This window comes from Lytechinus pictus, chromosome 10 (genome assembly GCF_037042905.1).
Source record: "Lytechinus pictus isolate F3 Inbred chromosome 10, Lp3.0, whole genome shotgun sequence".
Lineage (NCBI taxonomy): Eukaryota > Metazoa > Echinodermata > Echinoidea > Temnopleuroida > Toxopneustidae > Lytechinus > Lytechinus pictus.
Window position 1 is genome coordinate 16,269,106 of NC_087254.1, and position 25,918 is coordinate 16,295,023.

At 36.2% G+C, this 25,918-nt stretch overlaps 1 protein-coding gene across 8 annotated transcripts in view; it reads left to right on the top strand.

Annotated features, from left to right (window-relative positions):
* Positions 1-25,918, top strand: part of LOC129269165 (regulatory-associated protein of mTOR-like) — a 55,293-nt gene that overhangs the window by 10,871 nt on the left and 18,504 nt on the right. For 2 of the 8 annotated variants that reach the window (XR_010294824.1, XM_054906628.2), the window contains exons 5-22: positions 57-203; positions 1,122-1,300; positions 2,676-2,735; positions 3,491-3,591; positions 4,346-4,490; positions 5,163-5,337; positions 5,754-5,837; positions 6,662-6,772; positions 7,388-7,462; positions 8,505-8,570; positions 9,071-9,262; positions 9,709-9,849; positions 10,633-10,765; positions 19,986-20,074; positions 21,115-21,255; positions 22,026-22,132; positions 23,363-23,552; positions 25,661-25,762. Coding sequence is in view for 7 of the 8 variants with exons in the window: in XM_054906628.2 (XP_054762603.1) it covers positions 57-203; positions 1,122-1,300; positions 2,676-2,735; positions 3,491-3,591; positions 4,346-4,490; positions 5,163-5,337; positions 5,754-5,837; positions 6,662-6,772; positions 7,388-7,462; positions 8,505-8,570; positions 9,071-9,262; positions 9,709-9,849; positions 10,633-10,765; positions 19,986-20,074; positions 21,115-21,255; positions 22,026-22,132; positions 23,363-23,552; positions 25,661-25,762 (2,238 nt within the window). In the remaining variant the exon portion in view is untranslated. Of the gene's footprint in view, positions 1-56; positions 204-1,121; positions 1,301-2,675; positions 2,736-3,490; positions 3,592-4,345; positions 4,491-5,162; positions 5,338-5,753; positions 5,838-6,661; positions 6,773-7,387; positions 7,463-8,504; positions 8,571-9,070; positions 9,263-9,708; positions 9,850-10,632; positions 10,805-14,461; positions 14,573-19,985; positions 20,075-21,114; positions 21,256-22,025; positions 22,133-23,362; positions 23,553-25,660; positions 25,763-25,918 lie in introns of all 8 variants that reach the window. The other 6 variants (XM_054906622.2, XM_054906624.2, XM_054906625.2 and 3 more) reach the window with 6 other exon arrangements.

A 25,918-nucleotide genomic window follows, 5' to 3' on the forward strand; every position in this document is an offset into this window, starting at 1 on the left:
ATCAATTTATTCTGAATTTTACACCCACACTCTCATTGTTTGTATCTTTTGAACAGAATTACACCCAGTACATCCCACTATCTGTGTATGACCTCCAGACTTGGATGGGAAGTCCTTCTATCTTTGTGTATGACTGTTCCAATGCTGGACTCATACTGGAATCCTTTGAGCAGTTCTCCATACAGAAGGAACAGGACAGAGAGGTATGCACAAGGGGGTAGCTGGTTGCTCTAAACAGTCCTAACTTCTCTTACAACTTTGATATTAACCGTGGATTGTAGAATTATCACATGATTCAATGGGATGTTCTTTGACTTGTATTCACGATAGTTGAGTGAAACTTGCTCCAGAGTTCTAAACAGGTAGTTGGTTTCTCTAAACAGTCCCAAACTTTCTATGAAAACTGATTGAACCTGTATTATAAAATTATACCATGATACAGTGAGATGTTTATGAACCTGTATTTATGATAGTCAAGTGAAACTTGTTTCAGACTCTTAAAATGGTAGTTGGTTTCTCTAAACAGTCATAAATTTCTATGACAACTTATTGAACCATGTATAAGAGTTACCAATTATTTTAATGGGTTATTCATGGACTTGTATTTATGATAGTCAAGTGAAACTTGCTCCAGACTCCTAAAATGGTAGTTGGTTTCTCTAAATGGTCATAAATTTCTATGACAACCCATTGAATCATGTATTGGAGAGTTACCACTTATTTCAATGGGTTGTTCATGGACTTGTACACTTGATAGTAAAGTGACACTTGCTCCAGAGTTCTAACAGGGTGGTTGGTTTCTCTAAACAGTCATAACTTCTACAACAACTTCTTAAGCCATGTATTGTAGAATTATAACATGATTCAATTGAAAGTTCATGGATGTACATGTATAGTCAAGTGAAACATGCTCCAGGATCTTTTTTGTAAAGCCAAAAAAGTTCAAAATTAATTCTATATGGATCATAATAGTTTGTTCTTAGTAATGTTGGTTCAACAACAATAAGTCACAACACTTTAATACCATGTTTGCTTCTATGACCAAGAATTGTATCAAATTTGCAGTGTCCAGTCCACTTCTATTATCTTAGACATGTCTTATTTTGATCTGTCTTTATCAGTTGGTACAGATGAACCCCACCCCTATAAACAGATCACAGGTGCCCTTACCTCCTCCAGCAAAGAATTGTATCCAGTTGGCTGCGTGTGGCTCCAATGAACTGCTTCCTATGAATCCAGAGCTTCCAGCTGATCTCTTTACAGCATGCCTCACCACGCCCATCAAGATAGCATTAAGATGGTAAGGATGTACCTGTCCTTAGTGGCCACCTGTCTATAGTGGAAACCTATATTTAAACCCAAAAAAAGTACATTTATTTTATTTCCAATAATAAAAGCAACATACATTTTATAAACTTGAACAAAACAATGGAGGTAGCAACTCAGAAAGCACAGCTTGTGATGAGTGCACCGTGACAAAAACAATAAATATACATAGTACATGAAAGAAGCTTATCTAAACAGAGTACAATACAAAACAAGGGGGGAAATGGGGGGGGGGGCAGGGCAACTTTATATAAAATACTAGTATGTCATTTGAAACAGAAAATAAATCGTCAAACCAATCAACCCACAACTAAATATATAAGGCAAATCACAAAATTTAGGGACCAGACGTAAGTTTTTTCTTAAGTTTTGTCTTCAAGTTATTTAAAGTTGATGCATTTCTGATGTCTGTAGGTAAATTGTTCCACTTTTTCTTTAAACATAAATGCCAGTTCTGTTACAATTTTGAAAGGAGTTTGTATAGAATCCAATGATATGACCACCCACATGTCTGTTTGCATGAATGAAGAATATATGCCAAAAAGATTCTGAAAGATATTGTGTAAATTTCTGAGGAATTAGAAAAATAGGCATGGGAGTTTAGCAGCATGTTGGGTCTTTTTTCCAATCAGTAGTAATACACAGTCCCACATGTGCTTTTCTGTGTTGGTGATCTACAGTGTTGCCATTTCAGCTTAGATTTCATGATTTCATAAAGTTCAGTTTATGTAACTGTACGAGATATCGATCCACAATGATATAGGGACAATTAATCTTGGTTTTACAGACTTTCATGTGAAAATGATGTTTTTTGCAGCAACTTTTATTCATCTTTAGTGGCCACTAAAATTGTCTCCCATTTGAAAGGAGTATGTGGTAAAGAACCTGTCTATGAACGGCCATGTGTTTTAGTGATCACTCTTTCTGCCTCCCTTGGCTGGCCCTAAAATGCAGGTTTTACTCTACTTGTATTAAACCTGTGATATAAGACCAAATAAAGGATGGGTCTTAACCCTATCTAGACTGTGGGGGGGGGGCTCGGAGCTACCCCCCCCCTCCCTCAACGGTTCGCATAATAAAGTTTTGTCGTGCAGCTCGCTGACTTTTTACTTTCAAGTCTTGCACATCTTTTCAGACCTAATTTACATCGCCTGGGTACACGGTTCCGAAATTACGCACCATACTTCCCACCGTACAAAAAACTTCAAGTCCACCGAGTAACAAGCTAATTTGACTATAAAACCGTAGGAAATTTTCATCAAAATCAGATGTAAAATAAGTAATTTATAGCTTTTTTTAATGTATCCATGACACAGTTCACTACTTTTAACTTCATCTTTCACTTACAGGTTTTGCTTTCAGAGGAGTAGCTACTTAGTGCCAGGGGTCACACAAGAACTTGTAGATAAGTGAGTACATGTACTTCAAATATTCAGGGTTTATGCAGAACTTCAAAGGCTTTGTGAATCAGAAAAAAAAAAGTTTGAGTTGATTGATGAGATGAGAGACTCTCCATTAAAAAATTTCATTTTATTGTTAAAAAAAATCTGTAACTTAAATAATGTCTGTTGCATGCACACAAAAAAAATTCATGTACTGTTTTATAAAGGACTTGGAATTTATCTTAACTTTGCCATAATGGTAACTACCATTGTAACAGGGCTCAGCAGCCAATGAAAATCAAGGATTCTGTGGTATGCTTTCCTAATATAATAATCATAATAATGATAATGTTAACAGCATATTTACCCAGGGTAGCCACTTCAGTTCTGAAAACTGTCCCTCCCAGCAGGCCCTGCTATTATTATTACCCTCTGGCATATCCAAGGGGGGGGGGGGGCACATCCGGCCCGTGCCCCCCCCCCTTTTGAGAGGCATAATCAAAATCTGTAATGAAGATACCACTCTATAAACACAAATGTGCCCCCCCCCCCTTTAAAAGTGAGGACCTTTTTTGTTTGTTTGGTTTTTTTTTTGCTTGTCAAATTTTCTTCAGGAAAATGTGCCCCCCTTTTGGAAAATCCTGGGTCCACCCCTGATTCCCCAAACTTCAGATGGGCTGCCTAGGCGCTCAATATAACCTTCACTGCATGCATTGTACATAAATTCTACAGATGTGATTTTAAGAGTTATTTAAAAAATTGAATATATACTTTCATTTTAGGATTCCAGGGAGATTAAATGACAGGAGAACACCATTAGGTGAACTTAACTGGATCTTTACCGCTATCACAGATACAATAGCATGGAATGTATTACCAAGAGGTAGGATTGTCTCACAGTGATCGGTGATTTATAGAAGGGGGCTTGGGGGAGTAAACAATGTATTTAAAAATTAAATTGTTCATTTCCCCTTCCCGAAAGGTGGTTGATAATAATGATAAATCAGAATGATTGTTGTTACATTTCTATAGCTTAAAAAAACCGATTAAGTACAAACACTGAGTATTTACCCGAATGAAAGAATTGAGTGAATAAATGTTGAAAAAATTATGCATACACATCCGCCATTTTCAGAAGACCACTTGAAGCTAAGTTTTACTCTGTATCAAATGCATTGATTCCCTCAGAAACGATTTTTAAAATTCAGTGAAATGTAGTTTTAGTTTTGAAGATAATTGAAACATTTATATTTAGTTTGGAATGGATAATAATGATAATTTTTATCTACCCAGGGTAGCCACTTCAACTCTTATGAACTCTTCTCCCAGCGGGACCTTCCTATTCCTATGTTATTTTTCCCTTCTCCATTCTATAATGTCGAACACCTGACAAGAATGCAGAAGTATCCGTTTTTAAAGTCTTTTGTTTGACTTGGCCAGGGATTTAACCAACGACCACCTCATGAGGTGGGACGCTCTACCACTGAGCCACCTTGTCTGGATATTGTGTCGGGTGGCAGATAAGAAAAAATAAGGTTTATTTCCAATTGGCCTCATGCAGTTTGTCTATAAAACATTGTCCCTAACCTTTTTCCGCGATTACGCTTTCTGATGTTTCATTGTTTTGTTGAAAACAGATTTGTTCCAGAAACTGTTCAGGCAAGACCTGCTTGTAGCCAGTCTGTTCAGGAATTTCCTCTTGGCGGAAAGAATTCTTCGTACCTACAACTGCACACCAGTGTCTAGTCCCAGGCTGCCACCCACGTACCAGCATCCCATGTGGTAAGCTTGAAGATAATGATGATGATGGTGACCATGACTATGATGATGATGATGGTGTCGAGTGACGCGTAAGAGACAGAGGAAGATGATGATAATTATAATTTTGATGATGATGATGATGATGATGACGATGGTGATGATGATGCTTATAATGATGATGCTTATAATGATGACGGTGATGATGATGATGGTGCATAAGAGAAGGAGGAAGATGATGATTATTATGATTTTGATGATAATGCTGGTGATATTAGTGATGATAATGGTGTTAATGATGGTGATAGTTTTGATGATGGTGATAATGATAATGACAGTGATGATGATGATGACGGTGATGATGATGATGATAATATTCATGGTATTGTTGAAGATGATGGTGTTAGTTCTGATGATGATGATAATGATGATATTGTTGAAGGTGATGATGACGACGATGATGATCATGAAGGAGCATGTTTACTTTTAGAGAGGCCTAAAGTTGGCCATGACCTCTAACAATTGGCAAATAATATTTAGGAAATGGAGGAGAGGTAAGATGAAAAGTCAAGGTTGAGATGGAGGATTAAGATACGAGGGGAGTATTGCTGATTTTGCTGGCCAATGACAGAGATGTGGAACCTATTAAACCCCGAGCGATCGACCAATCAATCCTATTTTTCTATTTCTTTACAGGCAAGCATGGGATCTAGCAGTGGATGCCTGTCTCTCCCAGCTACCAGCCCTAGCCAAAGGTGCTGAGTACAAGCACAGTCCGTTCTTTGCTGAACAACTTACAGCTTTCCAGGTATGGCTTGGTATGGGGTCAGAGAGAAGAGAACCACCAGAACAACTCCCAATAGTGCTACAGGTAAATAAGAATACTCATATATTGTCTATTTTGGGCAATTCCATAAAATGATGAACCTTTTTGTACATCCGAGCCCCATTTTTCTGAAGTGTTACTTCACTTAATAAACTGGCCAAGTCATGGTCATTTGACAGCATTACAGACTGTTAAAAGAACCAAAATTCAGATACAGAAAATGTCATGAAGGTCCCATATATAGGGGGGGGGGGGGCGTACATATTTTATGGAATTGCCCTTTTATATATATATATATATATATATATATATATATGCATTATAAAATGTCTTAAAGATATCATTTTTAGTACATTTCTTTTACATGTTTAAGTTTCATTTATATTACCTTCGCCATTTTAACATAAAAGATATTAGCATTCAAGCATAACTAAAATATTACATTTCCTTTCCTGTTATAGGTTCTGTTGAGTCAAGTACATAGATCGAGGGCTTTAGACCTCCTTGGTCGGTTTCTAGATCTAGGGCCATGGGCTGTCAGTCTGGTAAGTATACCAACAAGTTCTCAGTAAGTCTAAAGAACAGAGCACTAACAGTAAGCCTGGTCACTCCTTTTGGATTGTGAGTCAAAGTTTGGTCCAAGATGTAAAAAACGCATTGTTAGCGCTAAGAACGTTTCAGTGCGACTAGTGCAGATTTTCTGACAACTGATAACCAGACCCATGTCAATTATCTAAAATTTGCATCAAATGTTCCCCAACAAAAAGTGATTTACCGTGAGGAAGATTCATCCTCTCCAATGTAGTTCAGCTCTTACAAGCATTTTAGAATGCTGAAATTCAAGAAAGATTATTTACTCTCCATGCATTGGTTGCTAGGTGGGGCTGTTACTTAGCAACCATATGGGGGGATATTTGACACCTGAGGGAATATTTGGTGCGATCTTTAGTCAAATCAAAAGGGGTTGGGTTAACTTTAACTTGATTTCGAACAGACTCTGATAAAATCACTGTGCAAGTTATTGTTACTTATAAATGTGCCATATAATTCTGGCAGAAAATGAAGAATTGCTGAGAAATTGGCAAAATGAGAATGACATTCCTGCTGGATGTAGGGTCTTTTTTAAACAATGATAATACATAGTCCCACATGTGCTTGTCTGTTGGCGATCTTGAGTGCTCTTGCTTTTCAGCTTAGATTTAATCATTTCACAAAGTTGTTTTACCTTTGGTTACTACATGTAGATCTAAATCTATGATTATATGGTGACAATTAACCTTGATTTCAAAGACCAACTCATTGAATCATTATATGCTTTGACTACTTTCATTTATCTTAAACAATAAAAATGCTCTTATTTGTCATCCAGGCATTGTCAGTGGGTATCTTCCCTTACGTTCTAAAGCTTCTTCAGAGTTCAGCCAGGGAGTTGAGACCACTCCTCGTCTTCATCTGGGCAAAAATTCTAGCAGTGGATAGGGTAAGAGGACATGTTTTGAAGTTAAAAAAATAATAATAATAAAATGGATGAATTATCACTTTATTTAGCCTGTTTATATTAATAAGTAAATATTTATGAACAGTATTTGAATACTACAATTTAATTCAGGAATATCTCTTTATTTCCAGCTTCTTCAATATTCCTCCATATCTCTTGATGTTGTAATCATCAGTGGCAAATCTGTATCAATGGTTCTGATTGCGATACTGATCTTTATTGGTCAATGCAAGTGTTTATTTTAATATTTGAAATGAATCCTGCTTTTCTGTTATGGAGCCATTTTCTGTTAATGCTATTTTTTTTTATTCAAGAAGAGTTAGTGCCTATCAAAAGGTTCTTATTGATATGTCTTTTGTTTCTCCTATCCAGTCATGTAAAGCTGATTATTCATCCAATCTGTGGAGTGTTTCATGAAAAGAAAAGTGACTCTCACTGACAAATTTGCTCTGAGCCAATCAGATTCAAGGATTTTGGTAGCTTATAACAATCGGTGAAAATCACTCATTGTTTGTTTCATCAAACGCTCTCTTGTTCTGTATGTTCTTCTTTCCATCTTATCGATGCATGTATTTTTTTTTTTTTCTCCCTCTTTAGTCTTGTAAAGCTGATCTAGTGAAGGACATGGGTCATAAATACTTCCTCTCAGTTTTAGCAGATCCTTACATGGTGGTGAGTAGCCTTCTGACAAGGCCTCGTGACTTTGCTATGTTCCTCGTCAAGTAGGGGCTGGGATAAGACCAGCGGTCTTAGGAGAGAATTGCCGATACCCGGGTGAACGCGCGATCGACGCAGTCGCGAGGCCTTTTGGATTCCGGCAGAGCCATAAATGCATGAATTATTCACGAGCAAGCCAATGCGCCAATTCGCCTTGTCGATGCTGATGATGTCTTGGGACCGGTTTACATTTACTTCTATGGTACAGAGATCATTGATGCGAAAAATACACTCGCTAATTGGCCAGTTCCTCTCAGGTAGCAATCGCGAGTCGGAAACTATGATCAATGTAAGGTTCGCTGAGCTTGCATTCACCCGGCCTTTTGCAATTAGTCTTTTTTCAGTCTGCAAGATTTTGATATATACATCTAAACAGACACAGGGCCTTGTCTAAAGGCTAGGTGGTGAGTGGAAATATAGTGATTGTGGATGTTTATCTGACATCATTATTCCTCTATGACCGTGGGTTATTAGTGTGTTCATAAACCTGGCCAAAGAGGGTTTTAGCAGACAGAAACAAACTTCGAGATATACACGTTATAAGTGTAGCTGTTAGAAGTTGGGGAATGGAATATACATGATTTAGTACCATGCTATTATAATATTTAAGAAATCAAGTGAGACTGTTAAAGACTGAAATTTTGTGAGAATAAACATCCAATAGTGCATTTCAAAGAGATATTATTGTATATCATTATCTCTATTTCTATATTTCAAAGTGATATTGTCATTGAATTTGGTCTCTTGTGGAACTTTATGAAAATGGTGATATGTGGTCAACATATCTATTCATCAGTGATTTGTTTCACAAAGGATGAAATTCAGTGTCATAAATACTTTTACTATGGTAACTGTTTGTGAATGACAACTTGACAGTATGAAGTATCAGAAAATTATTTCTGTTGATGACTTAAAAAATTATATACAGTTTTCTTTCGCCTGGATGTAAATTAGTATTAATGTATTTGTTTATGAAGTTGTTTTGTTTCAATTTTAGGCTGAGCACAGAACAATGGCTGCATTTGTGTTGGCGATGATTGTTGAGGATTATCAAAATGGACAGGTTAGTTATTAACCATTAATAGACATTTACCAAGTTTCATTGAAGTCGGTCTGTATGATTCAAGATTGGATCTTGGAAAGTATACTCTTGTAGTAAATGGACCAAATGTTCAATGAATGAATAGATAACAAGTCAAACCAGTTTCAACACTGCGAATTTCATCTAAGTGGGATGTAAGGAAGAGAGACATGATATTGTTAGGTTTTGATTTTTGGCCAAATCGTGATATGCATAATGACGATGGTGATGATGATGATGATGTAGATGATGATGATGATGACGATGATGACGATGATGACGATGATAATGATGATGATGATGATGATGATGGGATGATGATGACAATGATGATGATGGGATGATGATGATGATGATTATATTAACAATACTTATTCAATAATTGTACATATGTTGAAAATGATAATGATAACAGTAGAAACACTTTACATTTGTAACATGCTTGTATCTTAGCCCCTTCTTTACAATTTCTCATTGAGCAGGAAGCAGCTTTCCAAGGTAATGTTATAGCCATCTGCCTGGAACAGCTGAACGATCCCCACCCTCTTCTACGTCAATGGCTAGCCCTATGTATAGCCAGGGTATGGACCAACTATAACGCAGCCAGGTGGTGCGGTGTCCGAGACAGCGCTCATGAGAAACTATACAAGCTACTCAGTGACCCTATACCAGAGGTATGTTGATTTGAGAGGAGGGAGGATCGCCCTAACAGTGCCTTATAGATTGTAGAGTTAAGATAATGATAAGAAGAAGGAACAGCATTTTGAATGCATGATTTCTGATGAGAATCATCACTCATGATGCTAGATATGAAATCACCAAAAATATTGGACATTATAATCATTATCATCAACATGACATAAATATAAGGAAAATATTAGGACTTCTCTAATATGCTTGTGAGAATAGGTATTGCCTTGGGTAATGTTAGATACATGATTGAAATGTCATATGACTGTCATAAGATCTAAGATTTTTCTATTTATGATGCAGAGAAGGAATTCCTTGATGTTACTATATACCCGATTGTAAAACAACCGTAAACAATTTCACTGTACTGAGAAAAATTGAAAGGTTCATACATCAAAAGACATTTATCTTCATGCATATTTCTTTGCAGGTTCGGGCTGCTGCCACGGTAGCATTAGGTACATTCATAGGCAATGGAACGGACAGGACGGACCATGCCTTGACTATCAATCATAATGTAGGAGTAACGTTACTATCAGTGGTCAATGATGGAAGTGCAATAGTTAGACAGGTAAGTGGAATGATGTGTCTCTGGCTTAAGACCACTGCATGCCTTGTGATTGGCCTGTGACCCTATTTATGACTAAAACAATATTCGTTATGCAAAATTAAACCATGGCCCATACTACTTTCCAAAATGCTGAATCAAGTTTATTTTTATGGCCATTTCATCCCTCCTTACATATGTAAAGCTTATTCTATTCATAATCGTAATGACATGGTAGCAATCGTACAAGCGGTTATGATTGTTAGGAAATTTGACCATTACTCTGAACCAAAAACACACAGAATATCAACATTTTTATGTTAGTATTTTCATATTAAGTTATTCATAACCTCTTGTAAGATCATTCTATTTATTTATATTTGAGAAAATATTCAAAACATTGTTTCTGCCAAACTCGGATCACAGATTCATGACACCTGGGTGGGGTGGACCAATTTTTTTGCCAAAGGAAATTATGCCATTGCTGGGATCCGAACCCATGACCCTTTATTTCAAAGTCTGGAGACTAATCCTCTGGGCCACAATGCTCCACTACGAAATATTCCAATTTACATATTCCAGTTTAGCTTTATGACAACCGCAATGTGAATTAATCCTACTAGCTACAAGGTACATGGAATAAGTGAGTAAATCAAGTCTGTGCCTATGAATATTATTAACAGAAATATGGAGCAATACAAATGCTGTGGATCATCATCATCAAACAGATACAGGAACAGTCTGCTCTTAAAATGAGAAAGCAGAATATGAAGCCATGATTGCCATACATTTTTATTATCCCAACAGGAACTCGTGGTGGCGCTCTACCAGCTGATCAAGCAGTCGGAGACCCAGTTTGCCACCATAGCCCGGCAGCTGCTGGACGAGGAGCAGAGCTCGGACGAGAACCTGGCCCCTCGTAGCGCCGCCGTCACGTCTGGTGGGTGGCTTGTGGTCCATGACTCTCTCAATACAAATGGTACAGATTGAAATAAACCCTCAATATATTACACTGACACCTCAACCGCCATAGCCGACACACACATCACATCACAGATTTTGGTTTGCTTTTCTGTTATGATTTCTTTCAAGTAGACAGCTCGTTAGATTTAGGCCTCTTTGTTACTTTAGTTGATATGGTAGACCTAGTTCCATTGTAGTTTTTAAATTATGAAGAGGTTGTACACATACATACATTTATGTAGGTGGTGGTGCTCAATAGTTAGTGAACTTCACCAGAAAATGAACACATTTTTGTTCAAGTTCTGCCATGTTTTAGGTATTTTATTGTGAAGTCAGGTGATACAATGTTACATTCAGTGAAGTTTCTCTGGGCTCGCTGAACATTGTAATGTTGTTGTTATCTACATGTACATTCAACACTCAGCATGAAGGAGTGCATTTTGTAGTAGAGTTCAATAACTTTTGAGCAACAACTGTATAAAATTCCATCAACCTCCGTCAACCATTATCACAAAGTTGGTTCTGTTTTTCTATTATGATTTCTTAGACGTAAAAAGTAGATAGATTTATTGTTGCGTTCCTTTGATATCCAGGGGAGTGTTTCATGAAGCAAATAGTCATTGATTTTCACTGGATAGTTTGCTTTGAGCCAATCAGATGCAAGGATTTCAGTAGCTTATAACCCACTGTTGTTTCATGAAATGCTCCCCAGTTGTCATGTGAAGCAGTCCATGCTGTTACATAACAAACATTGGTTTAATTTTAATGTCATCCTCTCTGGAGGAAATTTAAACAAATTCCATGAGGTAAATCCCATCTAGGTTACTGAATTCAGTGAGAATATAGCAACATAATTCAGCTTCAGATCAAGCTATATTGGAACATATAAAAAATTTGTTTGTTGGCTTTGCCTATAAAAAGTACATATGATATTAAAAGATATTACAAGCGATACATGATAAATTGGGTTCCAAAAGAAAAGGGCACTGCACAAATTCCACTTAGTCAAAATGAACAATATTTTTACACCAGCTATCTTCAATAATCTTTACTAAGCACACATCAATAATTAAGAGATTAGTTCAACTGCAGAGAGGCTATAGCCCCTCACATCAATTGGTTTCTGAATCCCAAGTCACAAAATGGCCAAACAAAGACCAATGAAAATGAGATGAGATTACATTCTTTCACTGGCATGTTTAAGTGATTGGCTCAATCTCAGAGGAGCTGCAGGAATATCAAATTGATATTAATATCAAAATTTTAAATGACTGAACAATCACACAGCCACACAGATCTCCGCGAATGTCCTTTTTTGTTATAAAAACATCTCACTTCAGTTACTATAAAAGTTTAGAATAAAAAGCAGTATTTGCCTGCTTGCTTTCTCTAGATAGTTCATAGCTGCATGTAGGTGAACCAATGTTGCATTCTTAGTAATGCTATTAAAAGACATTCCCATTAGTTCCATTTCCAATGTCATGTTTTTGTTTTTTATTTAAATGATTGATTGGTCAAGGTGATTGTCCATACTGTCAACAATGGCTGTGCTATAATCGCTTTATTACCACTTGTGGTTTTCATTTGAGTATTAATACATGTAGGTATAGCCATAGAATGTTGGTAGACATACAAGTAGTTGAGGCTGTGAACAACCATTTTATTTGAAGAATAATAACCCCTCCCCCCCCCCCCCCCCCCCCGCCCTATTGAATCCACTATTAGTTTAGACTAGTTAGACTAGTCTTATGAAATCTGTATTCTAGTTCAAACTATCCGGTGGTCCAGGTAGGTGTCTTATAAAGCTGTCCGTGAGTTACGAGCGACTTTACCAACGACTGGTGATCCTTAAGGTAAGTTATGCGCACCAAGTGTTACATTGGTGTGAAGGGAGCTTCTAAAAAAAGGATCACCAGTCCTTCGTAAAAGCACTCGTAACTGGGCTTTATGAAATACCCACCAAGATATACATCACTAGATTGTGATAGCATTCTGCTGGACGATTCTTGCCAAGGCACCTAACGTTCTTTATCAAGCCCTACATACACTCACCATAATGAGTAGTATCATTGAAGACTGAAGAGCTTGTAGGAAGTTATTCCTTGAATACTCCAGACTGGCTGGAGCTTGATATAGTCATTCAATATCAGTTGTTGTGTGTCCATAGAGGTTGTGTTTTCGCACAATCGATTTTAAACAAGCATCTGGAAATGTTATCAGGCAAAGTCTCATAAATTTTTACTACAAAATGTTAGGCAATATTATAGAGTACAAAATTGAAGAAGATTACAACTATATTGTATACTCCACAAAGACAAAAAGAGCAGGCGACAAAATTGTAAAGTTCCAGACACCCCCCCCCCCCATCTTAAATCAATTTTATTCCTGTTTGATGTATGTGCAAATGATAAAACATGTATCTCAAAATATAACAAAATAGGTCATCACAGAAAAAGCTTGATTTGGGGCTATTAAATGGAATAAGGAGACTATTTTCAGGCAATGGAACGCTGCCACCTTTTCCATATTTCTAAAGTACAGCTTTTTGGGAGCTGCTCTCAAATCTTTTGAATTTTGAAATACAAGGTGTTAATATGTGATGTTATGTTTGATAGTATTATAATGGGTTTGACGTGTGCTTTTCCTTTGATTGCAGTGTTAACATGTTTGCTCCTATAGTCAAATGACAGAGCATGTGTTTGGAGTTATCTCTTGCATGATCAAGCAGAGTTTAAAATAAAAATTAGTAGCTGTCAGTTTTAGCATACCTGCACACGAATGAAATCTGTGGGCTGTTTTCACTGATATATTATACTTTTACTGTTAAAGAAATAAAATCTCAGCTACTGCAAATGTATTTATACTACCAATTTGTAGAATTTGTTAGTTTATTTAATAACACTTTATTCATGTTATGATGCCTGCTCTAAATCCTTTGATTTCCATATAATTTATCTCTTTTCACCATATTTGTTATAATTTCAAAAGTATTAACTATTAATTCCATTTTGATGTCAATTCTGTTTTCTTATTAATGATGATCGATTTCCTTTCTGTCAGCTCATGAAATCATTTATCTATTTTTCTAATTGCTCAAGTGACTAATCTTTCCATATTTCAGTTGATTTTTCACCTTAGATCTGTCTATATGGTCCATTGTCAATTACAAGTGGTCAATACTACATGTAATTGTAATCAAATATTGCTTATTTTCCTATATTATTTTATCACTAAGATTTGTCTTGTCATACATCATGTTCATATTCTTTGGTTTGGTATTGTGCCATTTGTTGTAAGAGTGAGCAAAGTCAAGTATTTTACTGGATTCATGTAAATTACATGAAATAGATCTTTTTCAGATTCTAATTACTTTGTATTCCATATTCAAAAGCAGTTAATAATTGCATTCAATATTTAAAGAGATATCAAAACTTTATATGAAATTGTACATATGAATACATACTGTATGTGTAGATGGAAGGGGCTATCTGAGTTTCATATAAATTATATGATTGAAAATTCCTATATAGACAAATTCATAAATCGGTAATATCAGTTGGGAATCAATCCTTGAGGGTAGAAAACAGGCATCTTTTCATTCTTCTGCATATTTTATTCTTTAATCCTGTAAACTATGAGTTTTACATTGTGGGTGTGGCCTCCCCCATTCCAGACCAAATCCGCCGTGCCTCAGTGGCAGTGATGAGCAGTAGCAGCAGCAGCCGGAAGTCCATCACTCTCCTCCCCCGAACGTCCAGTGGGAACAACCTCCAGCACCTCAACGGTATCACCTCCTGGTCCTTTCTCATTAGTGATCAACCACCCTAAAACCAACAATAAGTCACCAAGGAAGGTGTTCTCTGTATATAGCCAAAATAATAATAATAATATAATATAGGGTATTTATATTGCGCACATATCCACCTTGTTAGGTGCTCAAGGCGCTCCTATATTACCCGGCTAAGCTAGGCGTTCATAGCGCACACAGCTTTTTAAGGAATTACTTCCTACCGGTACCCATTTACCTCACCTGGGTTGAGTGCAGCACATTGTGGATCAGTTTCTTGCTGAAGGAAATTACGCCATGGCTGGGATTCGAACCCACGACCCTCTGTTTCAAAGTCCGAAGACTAATCCACTGGGCCACAATGCTCCACATAGTATTATGGTCCTAAAAAAACAAAAATTAGAAAATTAGCTGATCTGAAAGACTTGTCTAATTAATCTTCTTCACACTGTTGTCAAGAATAAAAGACAAGATGCAGGGTCGTCTTTGACACATCTTTTTCCCCGGACTGCCTGGAAGTTTCACCGAGATTACACGATGCACATCTCGTGCTTGAGTTAACCCCAAACTTCAAACCATGTTTTTCTCCATGTACATGTATGTTTCAGACGTTAAAATTCTTCTGCATTCAGTCAAGTACTTCTGAGGTTTAATGTTGATCGAATTTGACAAGTTTTACCTCATTTCAAAGCTTAGGGTGTGCTCTTCAAGCTCAATGAAAATATCAGAATTCATTTTGGGTGACCTTTGTTGGTTTTTGGATGGCTGTACACATTTCGTTCTTGTTTAATATTCTTTTAAAATGATCTCCAGCACCTTATTTGTATCACCGTTCCTTCGTTATCATTTCTTTTAGTTCTTGTTCTTTCTCCCTACTGACATTCCCTCTGGAAATTTTTGCTTCTACCGCATTTGGTTTTTATCATATTTTGTCAAAATGTAGGGTTAATGTGTGGTTCTTATTGGTTGGTGAATTCTATGAGGGCTTAATATCAAAATACATGTATAAAGAGTGGATGAATTTCCTTTTCAGACACCTTGGTGGTATCTTGCTACACAATCTTTTGTCCTGACAAATGAATACATATCAAATACATTTAAAAGAAGATGAATGAAAAGCAAGTTGCTGGATTCATAGGCAATTATAAATAGGGGGGTAGAAAAAAAAAGAAATTTCAAGAGCCCTCATCTTAGGAACTCCCTACCCCCCCCCCAAAAAAAGGGGAAAGATTAAAGGTTAAAGGGAGATATATGAAATATATAAATATTATATAAAAATATAATGATAGTAAGAAATGAAATATCAATTGAACTCATTAAAAAGTTGCAAGTTATCTGGCCTAAAGATTAAGTGTAGGATGATTATAAAGCTTGTAAATAAAGAGGCTTGAATAGGAGGAAATTATAATTTGTTAACACATTTTCGGCATTACTCCTATTTGTTTAAGATCACTGTGCTCGATCTGTAATGAAAATCGTAAGTCAGGAAAAATTTGAACTAGTGGAATTCAAACCTGCCATCTAATGCTTTCCGGGCTGGATAATGGAGCATTTGTTTTCAGAGCTTGTGTCATATTCCGAATCCCTTCTCCTCTTATTACATTTTGGTTTCTAACTTCTTTATAATTCCTCATTTATAAGTCATTATCATGGTCTATAGATAGTTTATATTAAAAGCATGTTTAAATATTGGCTTCATGCTAACCGATGCATAGTTATCTTTGTAATCATCAGCTAACTAATGTCTTTATTTTTTATATGTTAATTTTTTTTTTAAGTCAACCTGCTCCTTGGAACCAAATTAGTATCATCCTTTGCCTTTTTTTTTTATATTAAGTTCTGCTACAATAAATGTTTCCTAGATAACATCTTTTGAATGAAATTTAGCTTAGGCCAAAAAAAAAAATTGGATCTCAAAATGTATAAATAGATAGATGAAATGTTGATTTTTTTTCTCCTTTGATTTTCTCATTATTTTACATTTTAATATTTTTCATTCTTATTCTTTTGCAAATTATATTCTGTGTGCTTGTTATCTCTTTGCAAACTTTATACTATGTATACCATTTGTTTCCCCATCAGATCACACAAACCGCTTCTCCCAACCGTGTTGTATTTTTTCTTCCAAATTCTGTTGAAATACTTTTGATCACCTGATGCTCAATTTTCTGATACTGTATACTTTTCCTTCATGTTTAATGCATGACAAACATTCACTCTTTAGAAGCTTCTTTACATTATTTCAATCCCAGCAGAAGGATGCCAATGGCATTTTTGTGATTTGAAGGAAAAAAAGTATTAAAATCTCCTTTTCAATCTCCTCATCGCTGCCTCCTTCCCCCACTCTGTTATCCTTTTAAAATTTACTTTCCTCTTTTCTTAAAGATTTTTTTTTCAGAGGATTTTCTTCCATCATTGATTTGATACTTCATATGACAATGCAGTTTTCCCTTTTCTTCCCTGTCCTAAGCTACATATTATACCTTTATTTTCTTCTAGCTTTTCATTATCAGTTAATATATTCTCTTTAATTTTCATTTATTGCCCTATTTATCATATTTATTCTTGCAATGCACATAACATACCAAACAGGCTTTTTTTTTTTAATGAAAGCTTTAATCCCTTGTCAGAAGTAAAAATCATGTTTTATTATTCTATTTTATTTTTGCTGCCATTATACAATATTATAACCGGAAACCACGCCTTTTTATTCACTAATTAAAAATAAAGCTTGTATATATGTAGTCTAATTTTACCTTACATTTACATGCTTTTAATACTTCGGAATGTAGATTTTGTTGTTGTTGTTGTTGTTGCTTCTTTGCTTTGATACCTTTTGTATTGCTGTGTTTTGTATATGTTGTATAACACATTAATTATTATATAATTGTTTAGACTTAATTGACTTGATATTATAAAGCAGTATAAATAGTACTACATATACAGACCTGCCAATTTTATTTGGATTTCTCATCAGTGTTTCATTTATTTGTTACATGGACAGAACACAGACGGTTGATTTCATCCACTTTCAGTCATACATAATTTATTTATGTATTTAAAAATCTTTATTCAGGATAAACATGTTCAGATAATGAATACGCTGTTTTTCAACATGGTCCTGTTGACATAGTAAATATCTAACATTGTACAGAAAAAATGCATTAAACAATTCAAATTCAGATATATTAGATAGAAAAAAAACTGAGTGACATAGGTACATGTATTAACAAAACATTATAAAAGATAGATATAAAATGAATTCAAACATGAATACAAGCAATGCAAATAGGCATAAATCATATACTCAAAATAGATATCTAATTACAAACTTGGTTTGACTGAAAATATTCTTGGTGTTCATTTCTGATCACATGCTTATAGAAATAGAAATGCATTGGCTTGTCTTATGGCATTGTATGCATGCTTTTAAAACCTTTCACCTGCTGTTACATGTATTTTCAATTGTTTTCTCAATCTCTGTCTCTTGAATAATAGTATATCTCGGGCCTTTTTGTTAAAATTTGTTGAGAGTAGTTCTGCATTGCATGCCTTGCTTGTTAGAAAATGTCATTGTACATTTACAGCTTTGTTAGTCGTTATTCTGTGCTTTGCTTTGCTTTCTGCTGTAACATTTACCATCACTAGCATTTATTTTGTGGAAATTTTATCAAAGTTCTCTATAAAGTAATGATATTCTCACTCTACATGTAGATGTAGTGTACTACTGGACAAATTGTGCTTGGTGTTAAATCTATTTTTGATGTAATATGAAATCTTTTGAAACTCATCCTATATTTGAAAGCTATGGGATAAAAATATTAATTGCAACACCATGCAACACCAAACCTGAAAACAGCCACTGTAAAATGCTGATCATTAGAACAATAACGAGATTGCACCCATGAGTGGTACTGCATTGAACCAACACAAAACTCTTGGTAACATTGAGTTGCGAAGTGCTCTTATTAGTATGGTATACTGACACTGTTTGTTTTTTATTTTTAATTGTCATATTTCTAGATGTTACATATGATATGCTATGCACAGACATGTACATGTGCACAGTCTTGAATGCCTATTGAGCTATTGTTGTCTTGAGCTTTGCCTATTGTTCACTTGTATTTGTTCCTGTGGAATGGTTATCTGCAAATATAGTTGTGCTAACTTCCGTGAACAGGGCACCATTTCGGACTTTACATTTTGTTATTCACAGACAGTTTAATTGAAATCCTTTGTTTTGACTGGCTGAGAATCATTGGTTGCCATGGTAACTGTCAGTAAAATGGTACCCTGGAGGAACAGTATTTTGATTATTTTACAAAAACAGATCAGTCATTTTGTTTGAAGAATTCTACTTCTATGTTGCTATTGTTTTTTTTTTTTTTTTTTTTGTGGGGGGGGGGGGGGCATTTTACATGTACACTGTCAAGCCGTATTTGTGTTTTAATCCATAGTAATCAAATTTTAGATGTTAGCTGTTCACTCCTTTTTTTTAAACATCCCGCTATTTTATGTTAATGAATTTGATCTAAATGGTAAATAAAAAAAAAAAACATTTCATTTATGCTTGTATCTAGCTGTATGTGAAGGCCACCGCACACCTAACAATTGATCTACTATCCGATATTGGAATAAAATTTATATATGTACATGTACATGTATATTGAGACATGACTTACTGTGTAAAGTTCTAAATCATTGTACAAATACTTGCGTTCAAATCTGTGACTATGCTTTCATCATTATAAGAATAAGAGTGAATTTAATATCTACCGTATTCGTAATGACATCATAGCATAATTGTATGATTGCCTATGATTTGAAACCAATTTGACCCTTGCTCCAAAATAAAGGTTTGCAATCATCCACATTGTTATATCAGTATTCTTACAGTTAATTTGCACCTCAAATATAACGATACTTTACATTCACATTGTCAGAAAATAAGCAGAATGCGATTTGTTCCAAACAGATTGTAGACAAGTCGTAAGGTGTGCGGAGGCCTTATAATTTATATCACAATAATATACTAATAATAATCACAAAAAACACTGCTAAAATACAGAGAATGTGTTCTTCTATAAAGCCTCGACTACAGCCTTGAAACTTATGCATTCATCAAAAAACGCAAACTTTTTTGGCTGTTGGATAAATGTTGGCAGCATCTATTGTATTGGTTCAGCTGTACATGTACCATATCATAATCAAGACATTGAAATCTGGGTCATGCAAAAACCTTAAGAGGCTGCTCCATATCAGTTTATTTTTGCACTGCTAGAAATACAAACACAATTAAACAGTTTGCATAAATAACATATTTGCATTAGGTCATATCATGCACACTTAATAAAACCTGGAATGGTGAGAAGGGATAAAAAATTAACCCTTGACCTTTGACATTTCACAGCAGGTTCTACCATGGCCAGATCACCATCAAGTAGCGGTTCTTCACCGGGCAGTGGCGACTTTCTCAGTATTCCAGGCGCTAATCCAAAAGTGAGTACAAAACTGATATTTTTAGCTTTTTTTTTATTATCCTGTTTTTAAGGGAATGAATATGTATTTAATTCATTTTAGAGTGTAGTTTATATGGCCAAACTTGGCTTGCGGAAATTAGGGAAGACTCGAAAGTCCAATACTTGAGAGACGTACTCTCCCTCATCTTTGGGATGTATGGGCTTGATCTTGGGGAGAAGCTACATGTAGTCTGCAGGCACAGACTTTTTGATTTTTTAAATTCGCATAGTGCAAAATGCAAAGTCTGAAGAAGTGAGACTATGTTCATGATGTACTGTGGCTATTACAGACAGAGAGTTTGGAGTCTAGTCTTCACTCCAGGCATGGTATAGTTGATAAAAGTGTCAAATTTGAGTCTGTGCTTGCAGACTAGGAAGAAGTATCTAGATTTTGAGCATTTGCTTAAAATGATTTTCTCTTGAATTTTATCATTTTCCTCTTGGGTCAGCAAAAATGGTTTGAGGAATGCATGGTCAGGGATGTCAATTGTTCCTTTTTTGGTAGTATTTGATTCTGTTTTTATTCTTTTTTTTTTAATTGAGATACTGCAAGTTTCATGAAAAAAATGTTCAAAATATTGTACACAGTGTCTACTTCAGACATTTGAAAATGCTTTTTTTCCTATCATTTCTTTTGTTTTAGGGATGTCAATTGATCCTTTTTTGTAGTATATTATTTTGTTTTTATACTAGTTTCAAACATTGAAATACTGCAGGTTTCATGAAAAAAAATCTTCAAAATATTGTACACAATGTTTATTTCAGACAATTGAAAATGCTTTCTTTCTACCAATTTCTTTTGTTCATCCCTCAAAAAAAGACTGCAATTTGTGTTACAAGGTTGGTATCCCTGTTTGTAGGTTGGTAAATATGTATTATAAGATATTCTCAATTCACAAGCACTGTTATCAGGGTTGGTATCCCTGTTTGTAGGTTGGTAAATATGAATTATTATTTTTATAAGATATTCTCAATTCACAATCATTGTTATCATGTATTATGTTTTTCTTCTTTTTTCAGCTACCAAGAGTGCCATCGACCTCCTCCTTGGCGTCCAATGTCTTTGTTCAGATATGGAGGGTCATTTTACTCTTGACCCAAGACCCCCATCCGAAGGTCAAGGATTTAGCCCAGACCCTGGTCAATGCTATCAACCTCAAGGTGGGTCATACTCTTACGGGAATGATAATTTACACAGTTATCCTCATGCGCAGTCAATATTTGTATATTGAACATCCTGCTGGAGTTTCAGGTTACATGACCAAGGTCAAATGCATTTAGGGTCAATGAACTTTGGCCATGTTGGGGGTATTTGTTGAATTACCATCATAACTTTGAAAGTTTATGGAGCTAGTTCTTGAAATTTGGACATAGGGGTAGTCAAGTATCACTGATCATCTTGCACAAGCCTTACATGTAGGTCACATGATCAAAGTTAAATGTCATTTAGTGTCAATGAATGTAGTATTGTATTGTAATATGAATGGTGTTTTTTGTGAATAATTATTTTATAGTTGTTTTTAAAGTCAGCACTGCTGCTATATTGAATTGTGTGATGCAGGTGAGAATGCCAGAGGCGCCCCACTTGTTTTTATTATCTGGGGACTTCTTTTCATGGCTTACTTCGTAAATCTACAACATTTAAAGAAAACTTTAATATTGTATTGTATGGGGATTTTCCAGGGTTCTTTTGAACATTTCATTGGCAAAATTGTGCTGAGCTCCCATTTAGTATTTTCCTCTGAATTCTAGGAACATTGAAATGATTTTCATGCATTTTCTTCATATACTTTGCTTCATATATTAGCTGTTATCATGTCGATGCTTGTTAACCATACATTCTTTTATCCAATGTAACCATCAGGACATTTTGCAATCACATTTCATGTGATAAATTTGAATCTGTTTAATCTGTATGGTTTGTGATCTAGGCAACCATCTCGGCCAAACCTCAGCTGGTGAGAGATAGCAGAAAGACAAGCTCTGCACCGTCTAGTCCTACAAGGAACTCACAGTCATCTCCACCACAGGATATGAGGTAAGTTAGCAAGTAGGATGCCTGGCATTCAATAGCTTTGAAGCTCCCTGCGCAAATGCTCCCCTGGGAGTGGAGAGTGTGCATACATTGTGTGCAGGTAAGCCAGGAACTCAGTCATCTCTACCACATGATATGAGGTCAGTTAGCAAGTAGTATACCCGGCATTTTAGCTTAGATGATTTGCTGGAATGCTCCTCTGGGAGTGGAGAATGTGCATACATTGTGTGCAGGTAAGCCAGGAACTCACTGTCATCTCCACCACAGGATATGAGGTAAGTTAGCAAGTAGTATACCCGGCATTTTAGCTTAGATGATTTGCTGGAATGCTCCTCTGGGAGTGGAGAATGTGCATGCATTGTGTGCAGGTAAGCCAGGAACTCAGTCATCTCTACCACATGATATGAGGTAAGTTAGCAAGTAGTATACCCGGCATTTTAGCTTAGATGATTTGCTAGAATGCTCCTCTGGGAGTGGAGAATGTGCATACATTGTGTGCAGGTAAGCCAGGAACTCACCGTCATCTCCACCACAGGATATGAGGTAAGTTAGTAAGGAGGATGCCTGGCATTTAATAGCTGAGAAGCACCCTGCTCAAATGCTCCCCTGGGAGTGGAGATTGTGCATACATTGTGTGCAGGTAAGCCAGGAACTCACAGTCATCTCCACCACAGGATATGAGGTAAGTTAGCAAGCAGTATACCTGGCATTTTAGCTCAGAAGAAATTTCTGGAATGCTCCCCTGGGAGTGGAGAATGTGCATGACCAGAATGGTAATGTAGCTGTAAAGTGCTTTAATTATAATGATAACCAACATTTAGTGGACTCTCTGATAGTATACAAATTTTGCCAGGCTTTGAGGAAGTATAGTCGAGAATTATTTGTCTTGGACTGGCAATCACTATATTGTTAATTCATGCAGTGTTGTTACAATACGGGACATTTTTAAAGGAAAAGGGGGAAAAGGGATCAAACATGACTGCACCCAATAATAGCCAATCATTTTATTACGATCTCCTAGAAAATCATATGAAATAATTTAAATTGACTTCTATCTCACTGTGTTATCTCTCTCTCTCTATTTCTATCTATTTCTCTCTATATCCCTTCTTTCTATCTGTCTATTTGTCTGTCTTTCTCCCTTTCTTTCTCTCTGTTGCTTTCTCCTCTGCCTATCTGCCCCTCTCTTTCTCATGCTGCTCTCTTTCTCTCTCTCTCCTCACTGATCATCAGTGATTCACCACCCCTGAACATCCCCAATGAGATCATGAGACCCGTCCCCATCAAACCCTGGGAGCAACCTCCACCGGAGAGGCCTCAGAACCCTGGGCCTATCGACGCCCAGTACCCTGGCCCTTCACCTACCCTCCACTCACAGCGATTCACAAGGACTAGGAAACTCCACGACAAAGGACCAAGTGTAGTAAGTATCTGTTACAAGAATGTAACATTATCGCTTTTTATTGTTCTACACTCACTAGCTAACATATTTTTATCATGTGGTAATGATAATAATATGATCGCTAGAGGGTATTCTTTTGTCTCGCAATCTACTATGGTCAACAAGGAAATTTGTGATCACTCTCGCAAAAAGTGTTCACTAGCTTTCTAGGAAATTTCGTGATCACTCTCGCAAAAAGTGCTCACTAGCTTACAAGTTCACGAGCTTTCGAGTGCCGCTGCAACTCTTTATCAAGTGACGAAAATTATCTGATAACGTAGTCTATTTATACCAAACCCCAGGACCGTACGTACGCACGAACGCGGGAACAATATTTCAGTCCGCAATAATGAGCCTATTTAGTAATAATAATATGAATAGGCATTTGTATAGGGCCATCTATCTAGAAATATTCTATTCCGAGGCGCATTGTTTGTTATTATTACCCCGGCTTTAGCTCGAGCTGCCTTCCAGCGCTCAGTGCATTCAAGGAATTAATCCTGCCGGGTACCCATTCACCTCACCTGGGTTGAGTGCAGCACAATGTGGATAAATTTCATGCTGAAGGAAATTACGCCATGGCTGGGATTCGAACCCATGACCCTCTGTTTCAAAGTCAGAAGACTAATCCACTGGGCCACAACGCTCCACAAGTGGTCAAGTGGTAAGAGCATTAGACTCATGATTGTAAGGTTGTGAGTTTGAATCCTTGCACTCCCATTGTCTCCAATGTGATAGAAAGACCCTAAAACAATATCTTAAGAATTTGACTCATCCCTTGCTTCATTTTGGAGATGTCATGGCGTATTGGTTCAGTTACTTGACACTTAAGCCAAGGGTCCTTTGGCAAGGCACTTATCCACGTTCGTCACTCTCCACCCAGGTGTTAAATGGGTACCAGGGGGCCGTTTCATAAAGCTGTTCTTAAGTTAAGAACGACTTTAAGAACAACCGGTGAACCCTTCTTATACGCGCTACACAATCACCAATTTAATACCATTTACCACAAGAAAGGATCACCAGTCGTTCTTAAAGTCGCTCTTAACTTACGAACAGCTTTATGAAACACCCTCCCGGTAGGATGTGAACGTCAGTGTGATTAGATTGGCATGTGTGCACTGGGTATAAACGGTTGCCTGGCCAGGATACTCCCCAGGGAGTGGAGATGGTGCACTCTTTATGTGGAAAGGTGATGGATCCTATGACCGGGGTAATGATAATTACAATGTAAAGCGCTTAGATAACAACGTATGAAGCGCTATATAAATGTAACTAAAATTGTCTTGCCTGCATAGCAGAGCGAGACTATAGGCGCCGCTTTTCTGACGGCGGTGGCAGGATCTTGTATCACTGATTGTCTTGTACAAGTCTTCAGTCACACGATCAAGGTCAAATATGTCAAATGTCTCAAATGTCATTTAGGGTCAATGAACATAGTATTTTATCATCATATAAATGGTGTTTTTTGTAAATGATCATTCTATATTCATTTTCAAAGTCAGCACTGCTGCTATATTGAATTTAATGCAGGCGAGACTGCAAGAGGCGCTCCACTTGTTATTATTATTGTTCTTATGACCATTATAGATTATGGTTTCAAATCCAAGCCGTGACAGTATTTCCTTCAGGAAGAAACTTTTCCATTATATCTTTTATGTCATCAAGATTTTTTTTTTTTTTTTTTTTTTAACTGATGAATATATCTGAAATGAAAACAAAGAGGGGCTCAACTCTTTTATTCACAACGTTTAATAGCAAGCGATGCTTCATAATTATTAGCAACATAGATTTAATTTCATGAAAGTAGATTTCTGTCATTTAATTCCCCAAAATATTTAAAATACATGGAAGAAATATGAAAATATCTAGATAAGTTGGTTGTCACAGTAAGAGCTGTCTCCTGACTATTTTCCTCAAGATTTTGTCTCATGTTGTATATTCATTTTTCATTATTTCCTAGGCCTTCCAGACACGGTAACGGATTAGTCCTGTAAAATTAGCTCTGTTGAAATTTTAGAAATGACTAATTTCTTTTACCTTGTGTTTAACTGGTCGTTATTTATATATCAATGTTTCGCCCATATTTTCAGACATATGAGGAGGTTGAGGATGTACTGACAACCAAGAATCTTAGCATTACTACAGAATTCACTGATTGGTGTTGCAAGTATTTTGCTCAGTCAGTCATGAAGGTAGGTTTCATTTTAACCAGGTGGGCTTTTCATAAAGCTGTTCGTAAGTTACAAATGACTTTACAAATGACTGGTGATCCTTTTTTAGGAACCAGATTAATATTAATGAAAATATGTTGTGTATCGTTTACTACAATATAGGATAACCAGTCATTG